The sequence below is a fragment of the Hypanus sabinus genome, chromosome 28, assembly GCF_030144855.1.
Source record: "Hypanus sabinus isolate sHypSab1 chromosome 28, sHypSab1.hap1, whole genome shotgun sequence".
Taxonomy (NCBI): Eukaryota; Metazoa; Chordata; class Chondrichthyes; order Myliobatiformes; family Dasyatidae; genus Hypanus; species Hypanus sabinus.
The window spans coordinates 39,316,374-39,343,393 of record NC_082733.1 but is presented as its reverse complement, the minus strand read 5'-3'; the positions used below and the strand labels follow the sequence as shown (position 1 = coordinate 39,343,393).

At 37.8% G+C, this 27,020-nt stretch overlaps 1 protein-coding gene across 2 annotated transcripts in view; it reads left to right on the top strand.

The window, feature by feature from the left end:
* map2k5 (mitogen-activated protein kinase kinase 5) overlaps positions 1–27,020 on the top strand; it is a 318,051-nt gene that overhangs the window by 82,034 nt on the left and 208,997 nt on the right. For both annotated transcript variants that reach the window (XM_059953007.1, XM_059953006.1), the window contains exons 5-7: positions 6,880–6,920; positions 17,631–17,698; positions 20,775–20,823. In XM_059953007.1, coding sequence (XP_059808990.1) covers positions 6,880–6,920; positions 17,631–17,698; positions 20,775–20,823 — 158 coding nt within the window. The remainder of the gene's footprint in view (positions 1–6,879; positions 6,921–17,630; positions 17,699–20,774; positions 20,824–27,020) is intronic.

Here is a 27,020-nt window from a genome sequence, read left to right as displayed (position 1 = left end):
TGTTTGTGGGAAAGTGCACAAAGATCTCTGAGTAAATCATTTATAAAAAATTCTATTTGGATGACTTTACTAAGACATCCATTAAGACAAGAACATATTTCAATGTATTTTGTCTGGACAATGTATTCCAATACAATAATGAAAATAACTCTGAAAAAAGTCCATTTGGTGTGCATTTTTCCTATTCAGAGTATAATAAAATGATGCATGTGGGTTACCTCTAGAGTCCTTTCACCTTTAATGTAAAGCTATTTGGGGTTTTTTTGAAACCAGTGAAGATGCATTTATACCAATTGATGTTTAACATTTATGAAGAGAAACATAGCTGGAATTTAAGGGACTATCAAATGTTCATTAAGTGGTTTAGAGTCTGGATAGTTGGTATGTGTTACATAGGAAAGTTTCAGTTTGGAAAAACAAAACTGAACGCAACGTTTTCATATTATGACAACTTGTTATATTCATTTAGTCATGTTATATTCATTTTGATAACAAAAACATGAAACGAGCTTGTTGGTATGTTCAAATTTTAAAAAAGGCCTTTAAATTGGTGCATATTTAAATATCCTTTATAAAATCTGAACTGAAACTGTCAAGGCCTTTTGCTCATATTTTGTTTTATTTTCCTAAATAGAAATATTCTTCTGTAATATATCAACCATCTAGTTTGTAATCTCTTACAAATATCATTGACCCATGCTATGCATTCTCTCACAGAAATCTGTACTCTCCATTACAAATGAGGTGTTCAGTAGATTTGTTTTAACTGTCAACATCAGATTCCACATTTGAGATGACAATCACATGTTGCTTCCTACCATCTGAATTGCCTCCTATATTTATGCATTGCCAGACTGCCCCAAATAACATTCATAACTCCTCCAGTAACTGCCCCAACTTCAACCTCCCAACTCAGCTTACCTGCTGCATACCTTTCTTGTCTCTAGATGTGATTACACCTATGCAGTATTGTGCTATACTATTCTATGTTCTATATCTAAGTCACCTTCCTTCTTTTACTCTCTGTATGCTTGAACTTCTTTAAAATCTTTTCATATACAGTGCCTTGAAAAAGTATTCAGTCCCCACAACTATTGTTACATTTTTCTTCTCATTTTCTAAACTTAAAATATATTGTAGGATTTTTGTCCCAATCCACAAAACATTGTATGTCATGTCAAATCAAAAGATAAATTCCAAAAGCTGTCAACGATTTACTAAAAATTAAAAACCAAATTCATGAGGCTGAAAACATATTCATCCCCTTTGTAATTACTACACTAACTTTCTTCAGATACCATGTTTTGCCTTACCAACTCACTAGTTTGTTGATGTAGAAATTTGGAGGATCACCTGGTTTCAATGAATTCATAACAATGAATACCCCCTCTCTCAATAAAGTTCAACAGTATGCTAGATTTTCCACAGACCAAACCAAAATGAAGATAAAGGAGCACTCAAGACAGATCAGAGAAATGATAATAGAGAATCTGGGCAAGGATGAACATACCTTGGAGCTCAGTACAGTGTATCATGAAAAAGTGGAAAAAATATGAAACCAATCACAGCTGCATAGATCAAGGTGCCCCTCTAAATTATAGTCAGTGGAAAAGAATAGTAGCACTTGGAAGAGAGGCTCCTGTGAAACCAAGTCACTCTGAGTGAGCTGCAGAAGTAAGTGGGTGCAACTGGAGATGAAGTTCATGGCTCCACAATCTCTAAGGCTTTGCACAAAGTGGGTACTTATGGAAGAGTGGCAAGGAAGGAGCCCTGGCTAAAAAAAAAGAGCATATCCTTGCCTGTAAGTACTTTGCAAAGTTTCACTTAGAAGATACGGTAAAGACGTGGAAGAATGTCTTGTGTGGTTCTATGAGTTGAAAGTAAAACTTTTTGGCCTCAACGCTAAGTGGTATATGTGGCATAAATCTAATAATGTGCATCAGCCAGGTAATACCATCCCTAATGTAAGCTATCATGCTATGGGGATGTTTTTCAGCAGCAAGAACTGGAAACCTGGTCAGGATTGATGTGGAGATGAATATTGCCAAATGCAAATAGATCATGGATTAAAAACCTGTAGCCTCTGCCACGAAGCTTAAACTGGGGAGGAAGTTCCATGAAGCTTAAACTGGGGAGGAAATTAGTCCTTTAGCAGGACAATGACACTGCCAAAGCACTCCAACCATGAAGAAAATTGATGTTCTCAAGTCAGAATCCTGACCTTAACCTGAACAAATATCTCTGGCAAGACCTCAAGATTGCTGTCCAACTAACCTGGCACAGCTTGAGCTATTTTGCAAGGAGGAATGGATAAATCTTGCTCTATCATGTTGTACAAGTTAATAGAGACTTATCCAGACTACTGGCTATAATAGCTGCGAGAGTTGGTTCAAAAAGTATTGAGCAAAGGAGGATGAATCCTTTAGAACTGTTGATATTTTAGTTTTTCAATTTTTAGTTTCTCATGCTTTACAATTTTCCCTGTTTTTTGGGCTCTTCTGTGGAAAAAAGGAGCATGTGATTCAGGATCAGTTCCTGAAGATTGGAGAATGGCTAATGTTGTCCCACTTTTCAAGAAGGGAGGGAAGGAGAAAATGGAGAACTATCGCCCTGTTAGCCTAACGTCAGTCGTGGGGAAGATGCTTGAGTCCATTATTAAGGACGAAATAGTGGCACATCTAGATGGCAGAAATAGGATTAGGCTGAGCCAGCATGGATTTACCAAGGGCAAATCATGCTTGACTAATCTGTTGGAGTTTTTTGAGGGTGTAACAAGGATGTTAGACGAGGGTAAGCCAGTAGATGTTGTGTACCTAGATTTTCAGAAGGCATTCGATAAGGTGCCACATAGGAGATTGGTGAATAAAATCAGAGCTCATGGCATTGGGGGCAGGGTTTCAACATGGATAGAAAACTGGTTCGCAGATAGAAAGCAGATAGTGAATGGGTTTTTCTCAGACTGGCTGGAGGTGACTAGTGGGGTACCACAGGGCTCTGTATTGGGACCACAGCTCTTTACGATTTATGTCAATGATTTAGATGAGGGCATTGAAAACTATATCAGCAGGTTTGCTGACGATACTAAACTGGGTGGCAGTGTGACATGCGAAGAGGATGTTAGGAGAATACAGGGAGACTTGGATAGGCTGAGTGAGTGGGCAGATACTTGGCAGATGTCATTCAATGTGAATAAATGTGAAGTTACCCACTGTGGAAGCAGGAACAAGAGGGCAGAGTATTGTCTGAACGGTGTAGAGTTAGGTAAGGGAGAAATGCAAAGAGACCTAGGAGTCCTAGTTCACCAGTCAATGAAGGTGAATGAGCAAGTGCAACAGGCAGTGAAGAGGGCAAATGGAATGTTGGCCTTTGTTACAAGGGGAATTGAATACAAGAGCAAGGATGTTCTTTTGCATTTGTACAGGGCCCTGGTGAGACCACACCTGGAATATTGTGTACAGTTTTGGTCTCCAGGTTTAAGGAAGGACATTCTGGCAATTGAGGAAGTGCAGCGTAGATTCACTAGGTTGATTCCTGGGATGGCAGGGCTGTCTTACGCAGAGAGATTGGAGAGATTGGGCTTGTACACGCTGGAATTGAGGAGATTGAGAGGGGATCTGATTGAAACGTTTAAGATAATTAAAGGATTTGATAGGATTGAGGCAGGAAATATGTTCCAGATGTTGGGAGAGTCCAGTACCAGAGGGCATGGATTGAGAATAAGAGGTCAGTTATTTAAAACAGAGTTGAGGAAGAGCTTCTTCTCCCAGAGAGTTGTGGAGGTGTGGAATGCACTGCCTCGGAAGACGGTGGAGGCCAATTCTCTGGATGCTTTCAAGAAGGAGCTGGATAGATATCTGATGGATAGGGGAATCAAGGGATATGGGGACAAGGCAGGGACTGGGTATTGATAGTGAATGATCAGCCATGAGCTCAGAATGGCGGTGCAGACTGGAGGGGCCGAATGGTCTACTTCTGCACCTATTGTCTATTGTCTATTGATTCACAAATACAAATTCTCAGTTAAATTGATGAAAATCCCTGTTGTAATATTCATTTACACGAACAAAAATTTGGGGGCTGAATACTTTTACAAGGCTCTGTACCTCTAGCTTGTCTTTTTTTTCTCCTGTTTTAAGAAATACCATCAAACTTGCTTCATATACAGGTGTGTTGTCCAGCTACCGTAATATCTATTTATGTGCTTCAGTATGATTTTGTATTCACTAACATACATGTGAGATGTTAAAGTCTATTCAAAGATCTAGAAGATTTAAAGTGAAAGTAAGTCAATACTATTAACTGTTGTTACCAGAGAAGAAGGCTCGTGAATAAGAGACTGTTAAATATCTGAGTAAAAATTGACACTAATCTTGAGTTTAGTGGTGGGCATTGTCTAATGTAATAGTTAGTGGACCAGTAATAAGAATGTATGTAGCGATTTACACAAATGCAGCTTTTCAGATTGACTAATGCGTAGATGTTATATATTATGCATAGCAACAACAAAATCATTGATCAATATACCTGCACAACAATACTAAATATTTGCATATTTTAGATTATTTTATTACAAATTACATTTAAGCATAATGTAATTATGAACATAAGAAGGCGATTTCAAAGATACTCCATTCATTTAGATCTTGTCTGATTGGCACCTCTTCTTAATTCATCATTTATGCTTATACTAAATCTATAAGCTCTACATGTTTTGGCAAAACATTTTGCCGAAGAGATTTCCAGCCACAGTTGGGTTATAAAGTGCATTCTGAATTCATCCAGGAATGATCTATTGTCTAATTTTAAGATCATGCCTCTTTGTCCTAGACTTCCTGCTAAAGCAAATAGCTAATTTTCATCCTTCTAGTCAAATCCCTCAGTCATTTAGATTCTTTGATTAGAATCATTTTTCAGACTTTAAGCATATGAATATGGGTCCTCATACTTTAATTCTTTAAATTTTAGTACCAATTTTGTAATTTTTTAATTCACCTTTTCTCATATCAACCTGCTTTAGAAATTTACTGATTAAAGTTTTGAGATTTGAACAGGCAAACAAGTTTGTTTTGAATTTCTAAAGTCAAAACCCTTTTTCATGCTTATAGCCCCTAGAACTACGTTTGAAATACCGAACAGGTAGTAACGATTTCTTGTATTATTTGAGACACAAGTTCATGTAAAACCTTTCATAAATATTCCTAATATCGGCATTTTTGCAGCAAATTGATTTTGGAATATCTCAGATATTTCCTCTAGCAGATAGTATGTAAACTGTATATCCATCTTACAATACTTTTGCTTGCTTTTTTGCTGCTCATTAAATTATCTCTCCTTATGTGCACTTTGCTCGGCTGGAAATATTTATTTGTTCATCAGAATAGTCTAATTTTGATGATACATGATGGAGACATTTAGATTTCCAACAGAACTATTTGAATAATAACCAGGAATGGAAATCATGTTTTATTTTGCTTTCATTCAGGTACCGGCCTTTTTTTTGGCTGAGATGAGAAAGCAGCATAGGCTGTGGGCTGAATGTAACAGTACCTTTTAAAAACTATTTAAAACTACAGGGGACCAGCAAAGAAAAACATAATTGCTGCATTTTGTATAAGGCTTATCACTTGCTCTGCCACTAGAGTGAAGCACATATTCATCCGGAAGAAGTGGGGTGGTGGTGGGAGGGTTGGAAGAAATCGAATTGTCATGGTGAGATGATCAATCAAGATTGACAAGTCCTCTGACATGCTATTTGTGGCATTGAATTTCTGAAATGAGACCAAACTATAGATTCCAATATTCTCTTATATATGTAAAAATACCTTAGTGCGTGGTACAAATAGATTTTGATAAATATGTTTGGTCAAATAAATATTGCTTAAATTATTTTAAAAGGTTGTTACTTAGTTGCTGTGTACTGAGAATAATTTTAACTTTATTGATGTTGGTGCTTTTATTAATGTTTCTCTTTTTTTCCCCCTTTTTTAAATGGTATTCATCAATGCTATTGCCCCCAAAAAGCCAAACATTCAGGAAAACTGGAAAAAAGATTAATGATAGCTGAAGTAAATTTTGTTGTAGTTGTTCCTTGAGTTAATGAGTGTATATCAACTGTTGGTTCAACATTATACCTAGTAATGCCCTTCTTTCTCCCACCACCTACCTTATCACTTCCATAGAGCACTATAGCATAGAAGTAAGCCTTTTGGCCCACCTAGTCCATGCCAAAATATTATTTTGCCTAGTCCTATCCACCTGCACCTGGATTATTGCCCACCATACCCCTTCCATCCATGTTCTTACTCATATTTCACTTAATTGTTGAAATCAAATTTTAAAAAAAACACTTCTACACCAAAATAGATGTGGTCCATTTCTCAATACCAATTTTATTGACTCTTTACTGATAAGTTATTTGTTACCCTCATTCAAGAGAACAATAGATTAAGTATATTATTCAAAGTAAAATCATGTATTAACTGTTGCAATTTACTGTTAATAATTCTGGCAGTGGACTTCTATGTTAAGTGCATGCTCAAGGGTTAATCCAGTTTCTGGATAGTTAAAATGGTTAAGAAATGAATGTTGAAGTGGACAGGCTCTTAGCATCTATGTTTATATTTATAGTTTTGATTTTGTGTGTTATTTTTTACATATAATATTTTATATATATATATACCATTAGTATTCTAATGTTTAAGTGCAAGATGAAATTGCTTTCTTTAAAATGGAAATTCCCTACTCAGGTTTCTGAGCTCCTTTTCCATCATTTTCAGCTGCTAATTTTGGTGTCAATCTCATTTCTTTCAAATGATTCATTTTTAACAAATTTGTAAATGGCCCTGATTTGTTCTGCAATTTAGTCAATTACTGTTTCAGCCTGCAAGCCACCTGGGAAACGGAACATACATGGCCTGAAGGTAATAATTTCAATAATTGTTTCAGTAAAGTTGGGAATGGATTTGTAATGCTGTGTTCCAGTTATTGAAATGTCATCTGAAAACCTTGGCTCTTCAAACTCTGACAAGCAGGGGGTCTCTTGTTATACAAAGTAGGGAATATTTCCCATGATTTAATCACACAGCTGTGAATTCTTGTCTTATTTCCATTGAAGCAATTAGAGTTACAAAATAGGTTATCGCTTTTAATTTTTTATATTAAACGGTGGTTAAATTTTTGTAATGTACATTTTAATGAGGGACGGAAAGTGATATGATTAAGAAATTATACTCATTATACAAACTTCCAGTGTTCCTAAGGAGATAAAATGAATTCTCAGCTTTCAGGCAAATTTTACTAGTTCTCCATTACCTGTTGCGTTGATGATATGCTGGAAACACTGGAATGTGGAGAGAACAACAGGGAGGAAGATAGCCATGCGTTCATTTTACTAATTAAATTTATGAAAAAAAAGAAAATGGGCCAGTACCAAAATTATCATGAAATAGAATGATTTTTTTCCTTCCTGGTTAATTTAAAGAATTGATTCTTAACAACACTAAATTGTCCTCAGTGCCCTTCTCTTGTAATGGTAACAATATTCCCACTCCTGATAACTATTCAGTAATTATTCTTAGAAATGTGCATAACCAGTGAAGGTATCCTGTTACAGCTGTAATGTGGTCTTTATTAAGTAGAATGCTGACTCTCTCTGCTCTTACATATTCACTTTGTTGAAGATGTGACATTTAGAGCTATACTTAAGCCAAACTGATGGATTTAGGTGAGAAAAAGATAGCTAAATATTTAGTTTTTGTCTCCCCAGTCTTCAGTTTCTAGGGGCCAAATGTTGAGTGGGTGATTAGGCATGATTGGGTAGGAACTGTATATAAATTGATTTAAATTGAATGAATATGTTTTGTTTTGTTGTACTTTTTCATCACCCATCTGAGAGACAATGTGGCTCTGTGCTCAAAACAATATCAAAATCAGCATCAAGAAACCTTAAGCGTATCGCACAGCTTGGACCACTTTTAGCAAAAAATACCAAATTAAGAAGAAAGGCTTGTTGACGCTTAATTTTTTTGTCTTGAAATAAAAACAGAAAATGATGCACCCATTATATAAAGAGAGAGGAAAACAGTTAATTTTTCAGGTTGTTGACCTTTCAACTAAGTGTTAAAAAGACACAGACAGAGATACGGATGAGGCAGTATTGCTAAGGAATTCCAATTATACATTTAAGATGACTTCAGGGTGATTGAAGGTTAGAATCTACAGGATGTCAGATTTATTTTTGTTGAGGAATAAAGAATTAGAAAGAAAGTGGCAGGGTAAGGCCATGAGGAGATTAATGAGTGAGGCCAGGAGTTTTGAATTAAATGTCCATAGGAGCTGCAATTACATATGGAGTTTACTATTGTTGTGAATTGATTTTGTTAATGCATAGATTGTACATTTTAAAAATCAGCGCTTGGTTGAAATGTGGTAGGACAGCACAAACTAAATGATCACCAATTCTGTTTTAGTAATGTTGACTGAGGAATAAATCCTTGCAGAGATAATATAAAAAAGAAATGAGAGAACTGTTTTAATAGGGTAAAAATTAAAGCATTTCTGGGACATCTTTTCTTATGTATGATTGCTTATTATTTCCATTCTTTCACCACCTAATTTAAACTGATTCTTTACTTGTCTCATATTAGAAGAATTCATATTCAACATCATCTTAAATATGAGATATATAATCTTCCAATGAAATATAACTCCACACAAAAGAACTCTAGCCTTTCTTCATCGACTTTATCTTTCTTCCTGTTTTATTGGAGGGGGTAAATCAAAGCATTATTGGGACAGCCTTCTGAAGCAAGAGATATTAGAAGCTTAGGCATTTTCCAAGCATACGAAAATGATAAGATATTGCAGTATGATTAGAATAATGAGACAGCAGTGTGCTTGAAAAAATTAAAATTCAAAGGTATTCCACATGAAGTTATAAATTTACAAACTTGTAGTGATATAACTACAGTAAAGTCTACCTTTGTCTTATATTCGTTATCTCCATGTATATGTCATATTCAGTATCTCCACATCTGCCTTTTGAAAACATCTTCAGAGATCTTCTCATTGACCACTCTGGTTAAGAGATAATCTGAGAGCAGACTTCAAAAATATGAGTATGTTCAGAAAAGATGGACAATGAGTGCTTCTGCTTGTGAGTACAAAACAAGGAGTTAATAGGGGTGTAGAAACAGTATGAAACTTGAAACCAAACAAGTGTGCTTGAAGTTAAGAGCATTAATACTTTTAAGAATGGAAACTAGTTAACTCCATAAATAAAAAAAAACAGAAGGATCTGTTAATGAGTGTAATGTAGAAAAGTGGAAGAAGGATCTGGTAGAGGATTGGCAATAGTCAAAATTGCTAATTTCTGAACAGGCATCAGTCTGATTATATGTTGTCTGGCTCTTCCTAAGAAGGTGGCTCGGAAGGAAGTTACAGTTGATGAAAAAGGAGTGTAGCTTTCGGTAGGAAGCCACATTTCATAGGAAGATGATGAGCTTATCTTGACATTATTTTGAGCAAGAATTTCCCAAGGTGAGACAGTTAGGCAACTAAATTAGATGGTGGAGGGCTGTGTGTAACAAGCGATCATATGAAAGTTGACTTACTACTCAAGTCAGCACGTCGATAAAGAATGGGGCTAAAGAGGAGTACTTGCGGCACCCTGGAGGTAACAGCTTGAGGGAAAGGTATGGCGAGAGTTGAGGTTGTTCCATTTTGAAAGGCATTGTTAGATAAGAGAGAGTTGGAAGTGCTGATGAATAAATGACCTGAAGGATTAACTCTACTTCCCCATTTATTTATTTTTATTTAGAGATATAGTATGATAACTGACCTTTCTGCCCAATTACACCCAATGGACCAAACAACTTATTAACGCTGACATCTCTGAAATGTGGGGGCAAACCGGAGCGCCCAGAGGAAACCCATGTGGTCATGGAGAGAACATACAATTCCTTATGACAGCAGATGAATTGAAGCTAGGTTGCTGGTGCTGCAATAGCATCAAGCTAACAATTATGCAACTTTGCTGCCCCACAACTCTCCACAGTTGTTATCTGTATATTTTCAGAATATGCTGTTAATATATATGTAGATAGATCTGTAAATCTAGATACAAAACTTTCCAACAGTTTGCATTTGTAGTTGTGAACTTCCCATGACTCAGGACATTTACAAGGACAGTTGTGTGAAAAGGGCCCATGGGATTATTGGGGACCCAAGCCATTTCAACCACAATCTATTCCAGCTGCTACTATCCGGGAAGTGGTACCACAGCATAAAAGCCAGGACCAACAGGCTCCAGGATAGCTTCTTTCACCAGGCCATCAGACTGATAAACTATGCTGATTTGTGTGTACTCTACATTACATTGACTGTTCTATTTATTCTAAATTATTATACATGAGTATGATTGCCCAATGTACATTTAGCTGGAGACGTAACGTAAAGATTTTTACTCGTGTATGTGAAGGATGTAAGAAAAAAAGTCAATTCAATTCAATTTGAACATTTTTATGTTCCATTCTAAGCAGATAACATGATTTAGAAACCTAAGTTGTTTATTTCCTAGAAGTATCTACTAAATAGTTGTTTATACCAATATAATTTTGGATATATTCCATCATCCTGTGACTCATCCTACATATATTTTGAAATAGTAATATGTTTTTGTAATGTAATTTTGTAATTTATAATATCATTAATAGCCCAATTTTATTAGAATATTTATTTTTCAGTAAATTGCCACTGTTCAATTAATGTAAACAAACTTAAGACAAGAAAGGGAATATATGTCAATCTAACTAAAATTCCCATAGATTATCACCAATGATAAAATTTCTATAAACTTATCGTAATTATTTTCCTATCCACTCTTCTCTTCCTTCCTGGACTTCAGAATCAGGTTTATTACCAGCAAGTTATATGACATGAAATTTGTTATTTTGCAGCTGCAGTATAGTGCAAGGATTTTAAAAAATAGTTTACATTACAAAAATGGTGGGATAAAAGACAAGGTAGTGTTCATGAAGGGAAGAAGCTATTTCTAAATCTTTGAGAGTGTGACCTTGGGCTCTTATACCTCCTTCCTGATGGTAGTAGTGAAAAGAGAGCGCAAGCCTAATGGTGAGGGTCATTAATGATAGATACCATCTTCTTGGGCACCACCTCTTGAAGATGTCCAGGATAGTGGGGATTGTTGTTCCTGTGATGGAACTGGCTGTGCCTCTGCAGCCTCTTGCAATCCTTGGCATTGGAGTTTCCACAGCAGACTTCATGGGGTAGGGAGCTATCCCTCCTTGGTATATTTTAAAATGATATAACAATAGCTGGTTAGGCAGAACCTTTGAACAGGAAAATAGAATTAACATTTAAGGTTCAAGACCTTTCATCAGATGTGGAAAAAAATTGAAATAAACTGAATTAAAGATTAATGTGATTGTCTGCCATTACCTGAAAATCAAGATGTCTAATTTGATCACCTTCCAGATCAACAGATTAGTTCTGGTAATAGCCCTGAGCAAGTTCTTTTCAAAAACTGCAGCAAGAACTAACACTGATTATTTCTCCTATATATAAACAATTATAAATGTTTGAAGTGCAGAATAAGTCAGTTAATAATTAAGAAGTAGGGAGTAATTCTTTTCAGTATAACCATCTGTTGGAACTGAAAGTAAGATTCTGTTTCTGACAGTCAGTTTACCTGTAGAGTTATCTTTCCTTGTGTGTTCTCATTGAACTATTATCTATTCTCAACATTTCTTACCTCCTGAATTCTTTGCAAGTAGCTTCATTGTGTCTGACACTTTAGAAATTAAAGCTTTTGAAGGGCTTTCTGTAAGTGAGTTCATTAAAGGATGAGATAGACCAGCATGTAGCTTCTTAGTAAATCATATCGTTTGCTGGACTTAAATATCTCATCTTCAGATTTGTACTTTTTTCAGGAAAGTCAATGTGGCTGTGACACTGGCCTGAATATTGCAGAATTAGGTGGAAGAAAGCTACTTGGGGTTTATTAAATAATACTATACAATTTACTATATAAATTTAACTTGCCAATGTATTTTTAAAACAAAAAACATAATGTCCACCTACTGTTTTGTCTCTTTTGCATCTGAAAAGAACAAGGCTTTCTGGGCCTATTTCCATTTTTGTATTGAAGTTTAATCTGTCCTTACAAACTATTACAAACATCAGAGCAACATAAAAAAAACAGGTTATATATCTCAATTGCAATAAAAATCTCCATTGATTTTACTTTCAAAATCAGATAATTTTTGTTCCTATTTGCAGATAAATGTAAAAGATGGTTAGAATTACCATCTGTCTTTCCTTTGTCCATTCATTTTTTTTGTTCTGATCAAACTGTACATTGTGCAGCCAAACTCCAATTTCCTGGCAACTTTTCATCCAGATTTTTCTATCTGATATTCATATCACAAGTGGGTTTATTCTAACTGCTCCCTTAGCTGGAAGATCTCCAGAGCTTTCCATTAAAATTCAACACCAGCACAAGGGAAGGAACATTATTGAAATAAATGTAAATTACAAAAAACTGTAAATGTTCAAAATCTTCATCTGATGAGGGATAAGTACCTGAAGAATCTTTTCCCAGATGCTCGTTCTCTGTGCATTTCCAACATAATCTGTATTTGTTACAAAAGTAAATACATAAGCCTCTGATGAGGTCATATCCAAATGAATTTTTAAATTCATTATTCTGTCCTTGCTCTCTGCCTTTCACTTTGTAAAATGTGGCAACACATACTCTTGGCTCTGCTGCTAAAATGGTCATAACTTGTATGAATGAAATTTTTATGGAAAAATAATCAATTTCAGTTTTTTAAGAAATTTTTAAAACAATCAGTTTTTGCTTTAGTTCAAGTTCAAGTTTAATTGTTATTCAACCATACATGAATACCCATGAATACAGACAAATAAAACAGCGCAGCCAAGGTACCAACATTTATACACAGCACAAGGCTCATATGGCAAGCATACATAAGATGTTTATGAGATGGCGCCAGGGACCGATGCAACCAATGGCGATATCCTGCAGACAGTTCACAAAACTACTACTGCTCCTTCTTCTTCATCTTTTAAATATACTTCTCCTCCTCACCTGTGTTTGAATGCAGCCTTTAATGTCCATTTTGATTATGTATCTTTGAGTCACCTGAGCAATCTGGCACTTTTGCTATCACCTGGGGACTTCGGTGAGGTTGAGATTGGAGTGTGGGGCCATCATTTCCTAATGGCGGAATACAAACACGTGGTTGGCTCCATTACTTGCCAATTAAACCGTAGAGCAAGATTGAAATTGATGAGGACAAGAGTGAAGAAGAGAGGGTGTTCTGTGCTGCCTGCCCATATTTGACCGACTGCTATCACTTTCGCTGCTGTCGAAGGAAGTTGCAGAATTCTTGGGCCTCACACTGAAAGGTTTTATCGCGGCTCGTGGCTGTGGGACTCTGTAGTTTGATGTTTCATGTTCTATGTGATTCTGGTTACTCTGTCTTTGCTATTGGCATGATTTGATCAAGGTACCTCAGCATGGAATCGGCTCTGTAACTGTGGCTTGCAGTTGTTGACACAGCGCTAAACTGAACTCACTTGGTAGCTGTCAGTACTGGATTGTTTTGGGGACTCTGCAGTTTGATGATTAATATTTTGTGTGTTATTTGCTTGCTTTTTGCTTCTGCAAGATTTGTTCTTTTTATTGCACATTGGGTGTTTGATGTTTTCTTTAAACGGGTTCCATGGTGTTTCTCATAGCTGCCTGTGGGAGGACAAATCTCAGAGTTAAATACTTTACACAGTACATTGATAATAAATGTACTTTGGAACTTTGATAGCAAGCACATATAAGATTGCAGTAACACACAGTCACACAAAAAATATATATGTAGTCAAGTCCCTGAGTCCATGAACGTTACAGCAGTCTGAAGTCAAACACAACACAGATTGTCTTCTGTTGAATGAACACTGGGGGCAGTAGTGACTCCAGCATGGGTGCCACACCACACCACTTCCAGCACTCCAGTGGAGCTACTTTGATGCCTCTACTGGGCGGTTGCAAAGAGGCAATACCACAGCTTGAGGGCTAGTCCTTACTATGATGAGGCCTTATAGTTCCCCCACTATCCAACAATAAATCAATGAATGAAAGTTTTGCGATCACAAGGAAAGTGACTAAGTCAGTCACTTGCTGTTAGACTACACACCTCCTTCATGCATTAACACCTCCCTTATACATATCTACAGCCACCTTTTAGTGAAGGCAGACACTGGTAATGAAATCCCCCTTTTCTAATACCTAGGGTTGAACCGATAGGAAGGAAGGCAAATACAAAGTCAGCATTGATTTTGAGAGGACTAGAATGTAAAGCTGAGGCTTTATAAGGCATTGTCCAGACTGCATTTGGAGTATTCTAAGTAATTTTGGCCCCATTTCCAGGAAAGGATGTGCTGGCATTGAAGAGGAGGTTTAAGAGAATGATCCCGGCAAAGAAAGGGTTACTGTATGAGCAGCATTTCATAGCTTTGGGCTTGTACTTGCTGGAGTTTAGAAGAATGAGGGGGGAGTCTCATTGAAACTTACTGAATATTAAAAGATCTAGATAGAGCAGGAGTGTAGAAAATGTTTCCTTTTGTGTGGGACTCTAGGAGCAGAAGAATTAGCCTTAGTATAGAAGGACGTCCCTTTAGAACAGAGATAAGGAGGAATTACTTTAACCGGAGGCTGGTGATTCTGTAGAATTCATTACCACAGGTGGCCCTGGAAGCCAAGTCACTTGGTGGTATATTTAAAGCAGAGTGGGGTGTCAAAGGTTACAAGGAGGATGCTGGAGAATGGGGTGCAGAGGGAAAATAAATCAGCCGTGATGGAATGGCAGAGCAGACTCGATGGGCTAAATGCCCTAATTCTGCTCCTATGTTTTATGTTCTTATGGCCTTATACCAGTACACCTTTTGTCATACCAAGGCAGAGAGTGCTTGGAGGCCAAGATCCAAAAAGTGTAATTGCAAATGCTTCTAAAACTTGGTCCTACCTAGCACTTCAAAGCAATAGACAATTTACAACCATCTCTAAATGCTCTAAGAGGTTCCAAATCCAATGGAATGGTAAACAAATCAATGTCAGCATTCTCCACCAAGCCAACATTTCTTGAATCAAGGACCAGATGGTTCCAGCGGTTAGACCTCATCATTTTCATGAATAATTCCAGATTCTCGCAACAGAATCTATTCTGAATTCTGTTGCATATAGAGGAATAGATTCAGAGATGTTCTCAAAGCCTCCATTGGCAAGTATTATATCACTTCTGATTTAGTGATATCCCTAGCCCATATCCACTAAGAATGGACAAAAAACATTTGAGATGGCATTGAGAACATCAAATTAATTCGCCAAGGGCACACAGAAACCAAGTATAACTAATGGAAGAAATGCAGCGTCTCTCAAATTGCTCATCTGCCACACACCTCTGGTCCCATGATGGCCTTATTAGCCACATCTGAGCCCCCAAACTGAGTGGAAGCAAATCATCCTGAAACTCAAGGGACTGCTTAAGAAGAAACAGCAGCAGCTGTGCTGTATAAATATGAATAACCTGCAGGGATTAGTTTAAATCTGATTAAATTAATTGATAATACATTTAATTATTTCTATGTTTTAAGAGGTTTAGATATTGTAAGCCAGTCTTTCTATTCATCTTGGTCTTATTCATAATTTCTAATATGCTTTTTTATGAATTTTGTGTATGTGAACTCATTCATATGAATGAAACTAAAAAAGCTGTACTGCATGGCAAGGCAGTATGGTATATTAGGACACTAGTATGCCATGATCCTGAGTTGCACACAAATTTCCTGTTCCCCTATTTTTTTTACAGTGGATGGGTGTTGAGATCTAGAATGGGGATTTGAGATGTTACAGCGAATGGTGTGACCTGCACATCAGAGCCAAGAGCCAGAGTGTAAATGCCCAGGACCAGACTCAAAGGGGCAAATAGTCTAATTCTACTCCAATATCTTATGGTCTTATGGACCTGATGGTATATATGACTCGAGGCTCTGAAGGTGGTATTGACGGAAGTAGAAAGTGCTCTGTTTATAATCTTTGAAAATTCTATTTATTCTAGCATAGTTCACACAGATCAGAAGATATCAATATACTCCTATTATATAAGATGGAAGTAAGAACGAAAGTAGGGAACGATGGAACCTTTAGCCTGACGTCAGTAGTAGGGAAAATGCAATAATGTACTATTAGGGAAGTGGTAACACTGCAATTAGATAATAATAATAGGATTGAGCAAAGTCTGTATGGATTAACGAAAAGGGAATCTTGTTTGAAATTTATTGTAAGAGTTTTGAGTCTGTAACTAGCAGTATAAATGAAGCCAAACCAGTTGATTTGGTGATTTTAGACTTTTTGTCAAGGCGCTAACAAGGGTTTATAAAGCAAATTATACAAATAAGAGTACTGTTTGATGGATTGCAGTGCAGTGAAGTTTTACCAGGTTAATTTGAGAGGTAGCAGGTTCATCACATGTGAAGAGATTAAGCAGAGTCGCCCTATATTCTTGACTTTAGAAGAACGAGAGGTGATATCATTGAAGCATACATGATTTTATTGGAGCTTAGCTTAGCTTAACTTAGCTGTGTAATTGCCGTTGTCCTTGGCTGAGATATCCAGAATAAGGTATCCATAGCCTCTAAAACAAGGAGATGTACATTCAAGGTGGAGATGAGAAAAAATTTCTTCACCCAAACAAGAGTAGAATTTTGGGATTCTCTATGGAAGATTGTGGAGGTTCAGAGTCTGAGTGTATTCAGAACATTAATCAATAGGTTGATGTGTAGGACAGTTGCGCTGAGGTAAAGACCAGTAGAGTGGAACAAAGAGCTTAATGGCTTTATCCCACTATCTCTTATGTATTGGTGGAAATTGTAACATTCACCATTTAGTCTTTGAAAATGAATATCATTTCTTCTTAGGTACATTTGTTTTTGCCGTTTCCATAGCATATGTCTATATTTTTTATGAGGCTGAGCTGGAAGCTTGATATCCAACCCAGCACAGATGGGAAGTGTGCAAGGAGCCAGCTGGTTGGATTCAAACTTGGGACCATTTGTTTCACAGTTAGGTGCTGATGCTACTATACTACCTGCTGGCATAGGTACAGGTGGAAAAGCTTAATTGTGGTCACGATCATTGACAGAAGTTGCCATTGCCTCCAGAGCCATATCACTAATGTATCCATATAAAGCTGGTGATTAGCATTAGAATAAGAGGTTAGATCTATAAGTACTATTAGTGTTTTGCAAAACTTGAGAGTAAATGTGCCTATATATAGCACACAGATGCATTTTTAAGTAAGGTTTGTACAAAGGTATTAATCATTGAATTGCAGCATAAAGTATTGATCTTTCTTATTTCTGTAAAGTGATTTAGTATACTAACGTCATTTGTGAATAGAGATCACGCAACCATCCGCATACCTAGCAACAAGCCAATTAACCTTCGGATGGAAATGAGAAATCTATGGTAAATTACAGGTTAATTAGACTGCTGTCCTCAGCCCATGAATGACTGATAAAAGCTCCTTATCTGCCTGCAGGTAAATACACGGGCAGGGTCCTCTAATAATAGCTGCCCAGCAGTCACAGAAGGCCTTTCGAACAATAGGTAAGAGTCAAGAGCGTAATCAAAAATGGCTTATGAGATATGTTCGCTGCATGATAACTAGTGACGCTAGATTCAAAACTGTTATACAGTATAATTTGAGATGTGTTTCTGCTGGGAATTCTTGAGAAAAATGAGAGGAATACAATTATAAAAAGCAAATGATATTGGAATTAATATTTATCATTGCTTCTGTCATCTCATAACTATTACTCATAAAAAATCTAAAATTTGCTATTCTGTTTTCTCAATTTCAAATTGTGTTGATGGTATTGATATTAATATTTAGATTAGTTTCAAACTCAAATTATGAAGGTGCAAATTATTTAATAAATTTGCATTATAATTTGATAATAGTATTTTCCTTTCTATTTGGTTTTGCTGTTTTCTTCTCTCTTTAAGCAGGAACATAATTTCATGGGTATGTGTTGCCAAATGTCATCTTGTCCACTTTGAGGAGTTTGTTGTTTAAGCCTCTGTGGTAGTTGTCAGGACATTTTGCTAAGGACGAGCTGATTGTCATGCCTGGTATTGTCTACACCTGGCATGTCCAGGTTGTGGCAGGGCTTATGAGATACCAGGAACACAAGCTGAATTTTAAGCTTCTGCTGTGCCAGGAGGGAAGTTAGAAATCTGCCGAATGATGGTACTAACCTTCCCAATTTTTAAGTTCCCACCTTCGGCTTGATCTGTTAGCATGACAACTTCCATACTTACCCATGAATTGAGTCTCATTGGAAGCTATTTATTTAAAGCCATTAGCAGCAACAGGCAGTAGACGCTCATCACTGATCTTGAAGAGATTAGATTCATTAGCTTTATTTGCCACCTATGCATTGAAATATCAAAACATACAGTGAAATGTGTCATTTGCGACAACAACCAACATGGCCCCAGGATGCACAAGAGTCAGCTTTCAAGTGTTGCCTTGCTTCTGGTGCCAACATAACATGCCCACAACTTGCTAACCCTAATTCTTACGTCTTTGGAATGTGGGAGGAAACTGGAGCACCTGGATGGGACAGTGTGTAAACTCCTTATAGATAGTGGCGGTATTGAAATCCAATCTTATAGCTGATGCTGTGAAACGTTATGCTGAGCACTACACTACCATGCTGCTCACTCAGAAAGCATCCCATTAAAATATAGCAATCTCTGTAACATGCACTTCCTCCTTTTTTTCTTAACTTGGTTGCTGTGGCCCACTTATTCAGTGATACCCTTTCACCCTACTCTCAAATTTACCTGGTCCATTTCTGACACCTCTCTCCCCTTTCTTGATCTTCCTGTCTCCATCTCTGGAGACAGCCTATCTACTGATATCTACTATAAGCTTACTGACTCTCACAGCTACCTGGGCTATTCCTCTTCCCACCCTGTCTCTTGCAAAAATGCCATTCCCTTCTCGCAATTCCTCCGTTTCCGCTGCATCTGCTCTCAGGATGAGGCTTTTCATTCCAAGACGAAGGAGATGTCTTCCTTTTTTAAACAAAGGGGCTTCCCTTCCTCCACCATCAACTTTGCTCTCAAACACATCTCTCCCATTTCACACACATCTGCTCTCACCCCATCCGCCCGCCACCCCACTTAGGATAAGGTTCCCCTTGTCCTTACCTGCCACCCCACCAGCCTCCGGGTCCAACGTATAATTCTCTGTAACTTCCACCACCTCCAACGGAATCCCACTACCAAGCACATCTTTCTCTCCCTCCCCTCTTTCTGTTTTCTGCAGGGATCACTCCCTACATGACTCCCTTGTCCATTCGTCTTTCCCATCCCTTCCCACCGATCTCGCTCCTGGCACTTATCCTTGTAAGCGGAACAAGTGCTCCACCTGCCTGTACACTTCCTCCCTCACCACAATTCAGAGCCCCAGACAGTCCTTCCAGGTGAGGTGACACTTCACCTGTGAGTCGGCTGGTGTGGTATACTGCGTCCGGTGCTCCCAGTGTGGCCTTTTATATATTGGTGAGACCTGACGCAGACTGGGAGACCGTTTCACTGAACACCTACGCTCTGTCCTCCAGAGAAAGCAGGCTCTCCCAGTGGCCACACATTTTTATTCCATGTCCTATTCCCATTCTGATATATTTATCCATGGCCTCCCCTACTGTCAAGATGAAGCCACACTCAGGTTGGAGGAACAACACCTTATATACCAGCTGGATAGCCTCCAACATGATGGCATGAACGTTGATTTTTCTAACTTCTGTTAATGCCCCTCCTCCCCTTTTTACCCCATCCCTGATTTATTCCACCCCCTCCTTTTTCCTCTCTCTGCCCATCACTCTTTGCCTGTTCTCCATCTCCCTCTGGTGCTCCCCTCCCCCTTTCTTTCTCCCTAGGCCTCCTGTCCCATGATCCTTTACCTTCTCCAGCTCTGTATCCCTTTTGCCAATCACCTTTCCAGCTCTTAGCTTCACCCCACCTCCTCCTGTCTTCTCCTATCATTTCGGATTTCTCCCTCCCCCTCCTACTTTCAAATCTCTTACTATCTTTTCTTTCAGTTAGTCCTGACGAAGGGTCTCAGCCCGAAACGTCAACAGTGCTTCTTCCTATAGATGCTGCCTGGCCTGCTGCATTCCACCAACATTTTGTGTGTGTTGCAATAATATCCCTGTCAGCCAGTAGCTCTGATCTCATCAAATTAGCTAAACAGCCTACATCAAAATCTTCTCACTGTAAAATTTTTTATTGCGTTTTTAAGCTACATAAAACTTGGAAGTTGGAAGCTAAACTATTATATTTACTCTTAATATTTTAACAGTGGTATATTTTGAAGTATTTGAAGGTATCACAAAGCAGTAATTATACTTTATTACCTGTTGAAACATTTTACCTTGTGAAATAAAATCACGTTTCAAGGGTTCTTTTCAGTTCAATTGTGTAATAGTAGCAAAAGGTGAATGTTGCACTATAACTACAATCTGTTTATTTCTATTTAGGCTATCAGAAAGGGAGGACAATGATTAAAAATACCTTTTGAGTAATGTTTGCTTGTTAATGACTTGAAGTTCTGTAATTTAAATCTGAGGTATAATCAACGTTAATAATCTTTTCATAACTGCTTTTGCTTTAGCTTGAAGACATCATCTGCTGAACTTAAGAAAATACTGGCAAATGGGCAGGTAAGTGTTGGAAAATTACAGTATGTTTAATTGATGTGTAATTTCCTTCTAATCTGCTGAGAATAATAGTGGTCTTATGAAGCATACTGGAAACTGCAGATTCATTTTACATTTTGGATACTGTCTGAATATAAAGTAACATGCCTTATTAAATAATGAGCAATTACTTTGTATTTGTTTTCAGCCCATGAACTTCCAAAACAATCATCCAAAGTCAATTCTTGTCTTGGCTAAATTCCCATTCTCCACCTGTACAAGATAATACAAGGCATAGGTGGAGTTGGTAGCCGGAGCCTTTCTCCCAGAGTGGCAATGGCTAATACCAGAGGCATAATTTTAAGGTGATTGGAGGAAGTATAGGGGGGATGTCAGAGCTTTTTTTTTATGGAGACAGTGTTGGGTGCATGGGATGTGCTGCTGGGGGTGATTATAGAGGCAGATACATTATGGACATTTAAAATACTCTTAAACAGGCAATGGATGAAAGAAAAATGGATGGCTCTGGGGGAGGGCAGGGTTAGATTGATCTTGGAGTTGGTTAAAAGTTGGTACAACATCATGGGCCGTAGGTCTTGTACTGTGCTTTACTGTTCTGTGTTCCATACAGCCCAACTCCTGCACGACTGTTTTGCATCAACCTCTCCTCTCCTTTCTTTTTCTTGATGATTTTCACTGTATGGTGTAAAGAATAATGCAATGATTACAAAGTGGATTGAAGTAATATACAGAAGTAAAGTTCGAACAATCAATTATTTTTATCTGAACCAGGTGATAGATTTAGGACTCTCATACAGTCACCTGCAAATTATTGTTTAATGCTGTGCACTCTATGAAGAATCTGCATCAGGCTTATTATCACTGATATATGTCATGGGTTTGAATTTAGTCCACTGCTCTACTCTGTATACACATGACTGAGTGGCTAGGCGTAGCTCAAATACCACCTTTAAATTTGCTAACGATACAGCCATTGTTGGTAGAGTCTCAGGTGGTGACGAGAGGGCATACAGGAGTGAGATATGCCAACTAGTGGAATGGTGCCGCAGCAACAACCTGGCACTCAATGTCAGCAAGACGAAAGAGCTGATTATGGACTTCAGGAAGGGTAAGACGAAGAAACACATACCAATCCTCATCGAGGGATCAGAAGTGGAGAGAGTGAACAGCTTCAAGTTCCTAGGTGTCAAGATTTCTGAGAATCTAACCTGGTCCCAACATATTGATGTAGTCGGACTTCCGGTAAGATGGCGATTGTTTAGCTGCTCCGAACTTTTGCTCCGTCACTCTTCCTATCTTTGCACTATATGTTTCCCTTCTTAAACCTTAGTTAGGTATTTTATTAGGTCTCTTTTACCTGCCTGCGAACACATCTATCTTATAATGGCTACCAAAAGTACTAAAACTGGGAAAAAGGAAACTTCTACAGCTTTGCCGGCTTACATTCTCGCTGCTCTGGAACAACATCGACAAGATATTTTAAAGGAATTTAGAACTTCTTTCAACCAGCTGGATGTCAAATTGGAATGGATCAACGCTAGAGTGGATGAACATGCTGAACATTTATCTCGCATTGACTCAACTTCTGAAGATTTAAAATGCCGTGTTCAATATCTTGAAACTCTCTGCTCCAGCCTAGAGGAGAAGAATAATAAACTTTTTTCCAAAATGGTGGATCTTGAAAACCGGAGCAGACGTTACATATTGATGTAGTTATAAAGAAGGCAAGACGGCAGCTATACTTTATTAGGGACATGAAGAGATCTGGCATGTCAACAAATACACTCAAAAACTTCTATAGTTATACCGTGGAGAGCATTCTGACAGGCTGCATCACTGTCTGGTATGGAGGAGCTACTGCATGGGACTGAAAGAAGTTGCAGAAGGTTGTAATTCTAGTCAGCTCCATCTTGGGCACTAGCCTACAAAGTACCCAGGACATCTTCAGGGAGTGGTGTCTCAGAAAGGCAGCATCCATTATTAAGGACCTCCAGCACCCAGGGCATGCCCTTTTCTCACTGTTACCATCAGGTAGGAGGTACAGAGCCTGAAGGTACACACTCAGTGATTCAGGAACAGCTTCTTCCCCGCTGCCATCCATTTCCTAAATGGACATTGAAGCTTTGGATACTACCTGACTTTTTTTTTAATATACAGTGTTTCTGTTTTTGCACATTTTTAAAATCTATTCAATATAAGTAATTGATTTACTTGTTTATTTATTATTATTTATTTATTATTATTAGTTTTTTCTCTCTCTCTGCTAGATTATGTATTGCATTGAACTGCTTCTGCTAAGTTAACAAATTTCACGTCACATGTCGGTGATAATAAACCTGTTTCTTGATTCTGATTCTGATTTGCTTTTTTATGGCAGCAGCTCAGTACAATACATTAAAAATATTGTAAGTTACAATAGGAAATATATATATAAAAATTAGTGCAAAAAGAGAACAACATAGTGTTCATGGACAGTTCAGAATTCTGATCGCAGAGGGGAAGAAGCTGTTCCTAAAATATCGGGTGTGTCTTCAGGCTCCTGTACCTTCTCCATGCTGGTATTAATGAGAAGAGGGCATATCCTGGATGGTGAGGGTCTTTCATGATGTATATAGGTTTCCCCCACTATCCGAAGGTAGAGTGTTCCTATGAAACCGTTTGTAAGCCGAAATGTCGTAAAGCGAAGAAGCAATTACCATTAATTTATGTGGGAGAAATCTTTGAGCATTCCCAGACCCAAAAAATAACCTACTTAATCATACCAAATAACACATAAAACCTAAAATAACATTAACATATAGTAAAAGCAGGAATGATATGATAAATATACAGCCTATATAAAGTAGAAATATTGTATGTATGGTGTAGTTTCACTTATCAAAATCAGGAAGACAGTGAGCCAAAATCGACTTGGAGAAAAAAATCGGCGCGTACACACATGTGCATGTACATACCTAAGCACGTACGCACATACATGCATGCGCACGCAACTGCCCGCACAAGGCTTCACGGTCATGGTAGTGTTTCTCGAGGTAAACACATGTATAATGCAGACGTCTTTTTTTCGTAAAAGCGGAAATCCTCTTTGGCTAGCAAAAACCGGTACTAATGTAGGTCTTTCATAACAGTGAGCTGTCGTAAAGCGAACGTTCGAAAAACGGGGGCCACCTGTACTGCCTTTTTGGGGCATCACCTTTTGAACTTATACTCAGTGGTGGGGAGAGTTGTCCTCATGATTGAGTTGGCTGAGTCTACAACCCTTTGCAGCTTCTTGTAATCCTATACATCAGAGCTTCCACACCAGGCAGTGAAGCTAACAGTCAGAATGTTCTCCACCACACATCTGTAGAAATTTGTAAGTGTCTTTAGTAACATATTGAATCTCTATAAACTCCTAACAAAGTCAAGCCACTGACATGCCTGTCTCATAAATTCATCAATGTTTTGGGACCAGGATAAATCTTCTGAGATGTTGACACCCAGGAACTTGAAGCTCCTTATCCTTTCTACCACTGACCCCTCAAAGAGGACTGGTGTATGTTCTCCCAAGCTGCTCTTCATGCAGCCACAATCAGTCAATTCCTTGGTCTTGCTAACATTAAGTGTGAGTTGTTGCAACACCACTGATCCAGCCAATGCATCTTACTCCTGTATGCCTCCTTGTTGCTATCTAAGCTTCTGCCAACAATGGTCTCATTGGTGAATTTATAGATAGCATTTGAGCCATGCTTATTCATACAGTCATGAGTGTAGAACAGCAGGCTAAGCAACATCCTAGACATATGCCTGTGTTGATCGTCATCTATAAATATGAAGGTCATTATTGTAAGGTATTAATTCACTTTCTCCATATGTTCTGGATGACATGCTGAATAATTCTGGCATTTGCCATTCTTCCCAATGCCTGCAATTTTATTTGTAGTTCAGTTACTATGGAACGCTAAAATTTGAACTGGATTATTATTATAGATGGGAAGTGGAGCATGTAGTAGCTTGGTTGTGGCCAAAAGATTCATAAATAAGAAACAGCAGAAGAAAATTATGAAAAGGAAAATTATGTGATCATTAAGCAAATTGAACTGAGCTGTTAGATTTAAACACAAATCAAGAAATTTCTTGACGCATGTCAGTGATAATAGAACTGATTCTGATGATCAGATCCATTAATTGAGGAGACAAATCAAGTTAAGTTTATCGTCATATACGCAAGCACATATATGCACAAATGCATTGGAAAACGTATTGCAACAGCATTACCTGGTGCAGGATTAGAGACACAACATTCAGAACAGAAACAAATTATGCATACATTTTTATAATAATTGTACAAGAAAAAATACAATTAGAACCACATAATAAAAGTTCATTGAAATGCAAAATAGTCATAAAGTTGCTATACTGAGATTGTGATTTGGGTTGTGCAAGTTAGTTCAAGGACTGAATCAACCAAACTTGAACATTTATATCGATTAGGATTCATAAGTTGTGGGCATGGAATCTTGGTGCTGGAAGTGTGGTGACACTTGCAGACTGTCCCTAGCACATCCTTGGACTGTGTTGGTCATTCTGCAAATTGCACATTTTGCTGTATGTTTTGATGTTTTGATTGTACATGTTCCAAATAAATAAAGCTAAAGGTGATCTCTTCAAGTTACTTTCTTTATTACTCTTTTATGTTTAATCCAGTTGCAATTATAGCTTTGTAGTACTTTTATTTATGATAAAGGTATGCAAGTAGACTCTGTACAGACACACAACTGCCCATTGTATCAGATTTATCTATTTATTTATTTATTGAGATACAGCATGGAACAGGCCCTTCCAGATTTTGAATCACACCGCCCAGCAACCCCTGATTTCGGGACAATTTACAATCACTAATTAACCTACCAATCATCTTTTGCACCGTGGGAGGAAATCGGAGCAGCTGGAGGAAACCCACGTGGTCACGGTGGGAACGTACAAATTCCTTATGGCAATGGGAATTGAACGCATGTTGCTGTACTGTAAAACATTGTGCTTACCACTACACTACCATGTCGTGCGAAGCTGAGTCTACTGGAGGCCGTAACCAAGTTAAGTTCAGCATCAAAGGAACTGGGAAATCTTAGAATTTTTTTTTTGAGGGAATATTTCTCTTAACCTGCAACAGAGCTTTGGCTGATTTACTACCTTTGAAATCCTTTTGCTGCATGAAAAAGTTTGTTAGGTAATTACTTAATGAGCTACCAGACTTGGGATACCTTTGTTTGCGGAATTTTGCTGGAGCCATGTCTTCTATGTGATATGTGGATTAACTCATTTACTTTCCGGTAGAATGGGTTTAAAGTAAATCTACCATAGTGAGATAGAGACTGATGCTGTAATTAGTTATTATACAGCTGTCACTTCAGATGTGCCACCTAAATGCACCCAGTTCCTTTGGACTTGGACCTACCTAGTTTACAGTATGGAGTAGATTCCATAGCCTAGAAATACCAGGCACGGGTCAATGAACATACATCATCTGCTTCATTAGCTTCATGTATATGCTGTTATTTCAAAGCCATATTTTTAACATGATTAAGCTGGCGCTGATTTGTCAGGGTGGAAATTCAGCAATATTAAATTCATATTTAAAGCTAAGCCATGTGGTTAGGTGTAAAATATTGATAATATTTTATTTAATGAAATTGCCAATGTAAGACTTTTTTTTGCCTTTAATGGTGTTAATCCCATGTTGCTTACAGTACAAAATGCTACAAATAGTCATGGCTCAGCTAATTCTTTTCCAGACTATTTTGATAATTACATTTGTCTAAGGTTTGGGCAAATCAGGGCTTTTGTACCTAAGTGAAATCAGGTGTCAGCTCTACATAATCAATCAATCTCTCTCCCTCCCTCTCTCTCTCTCTCTTCCTTTTCCTCTCCCTCCCTGCTCTCATTGTTACTTTGTACATTCACTTGAATATACAGTGGCATGCAGAAGTTTGGGCACCCCCGTCAAAATTACTGTTACTGTGAATAGCTAAGCCAGTAAAAGATTACCTGATTTCCAAAAGGCATAAAGTTAAAGATGACACATTCTTTAATATTTTAAGCAAGATTACTTTTTTTAATTTCCATTTTTTACAGTTTCAAAATAGCAAAAAAGGAAAAGTGCCTGGAGCAAAAGTTCAGGCACCCTGCATGGTCAGTACTTGTAGCCAGCTAAGAGTCTT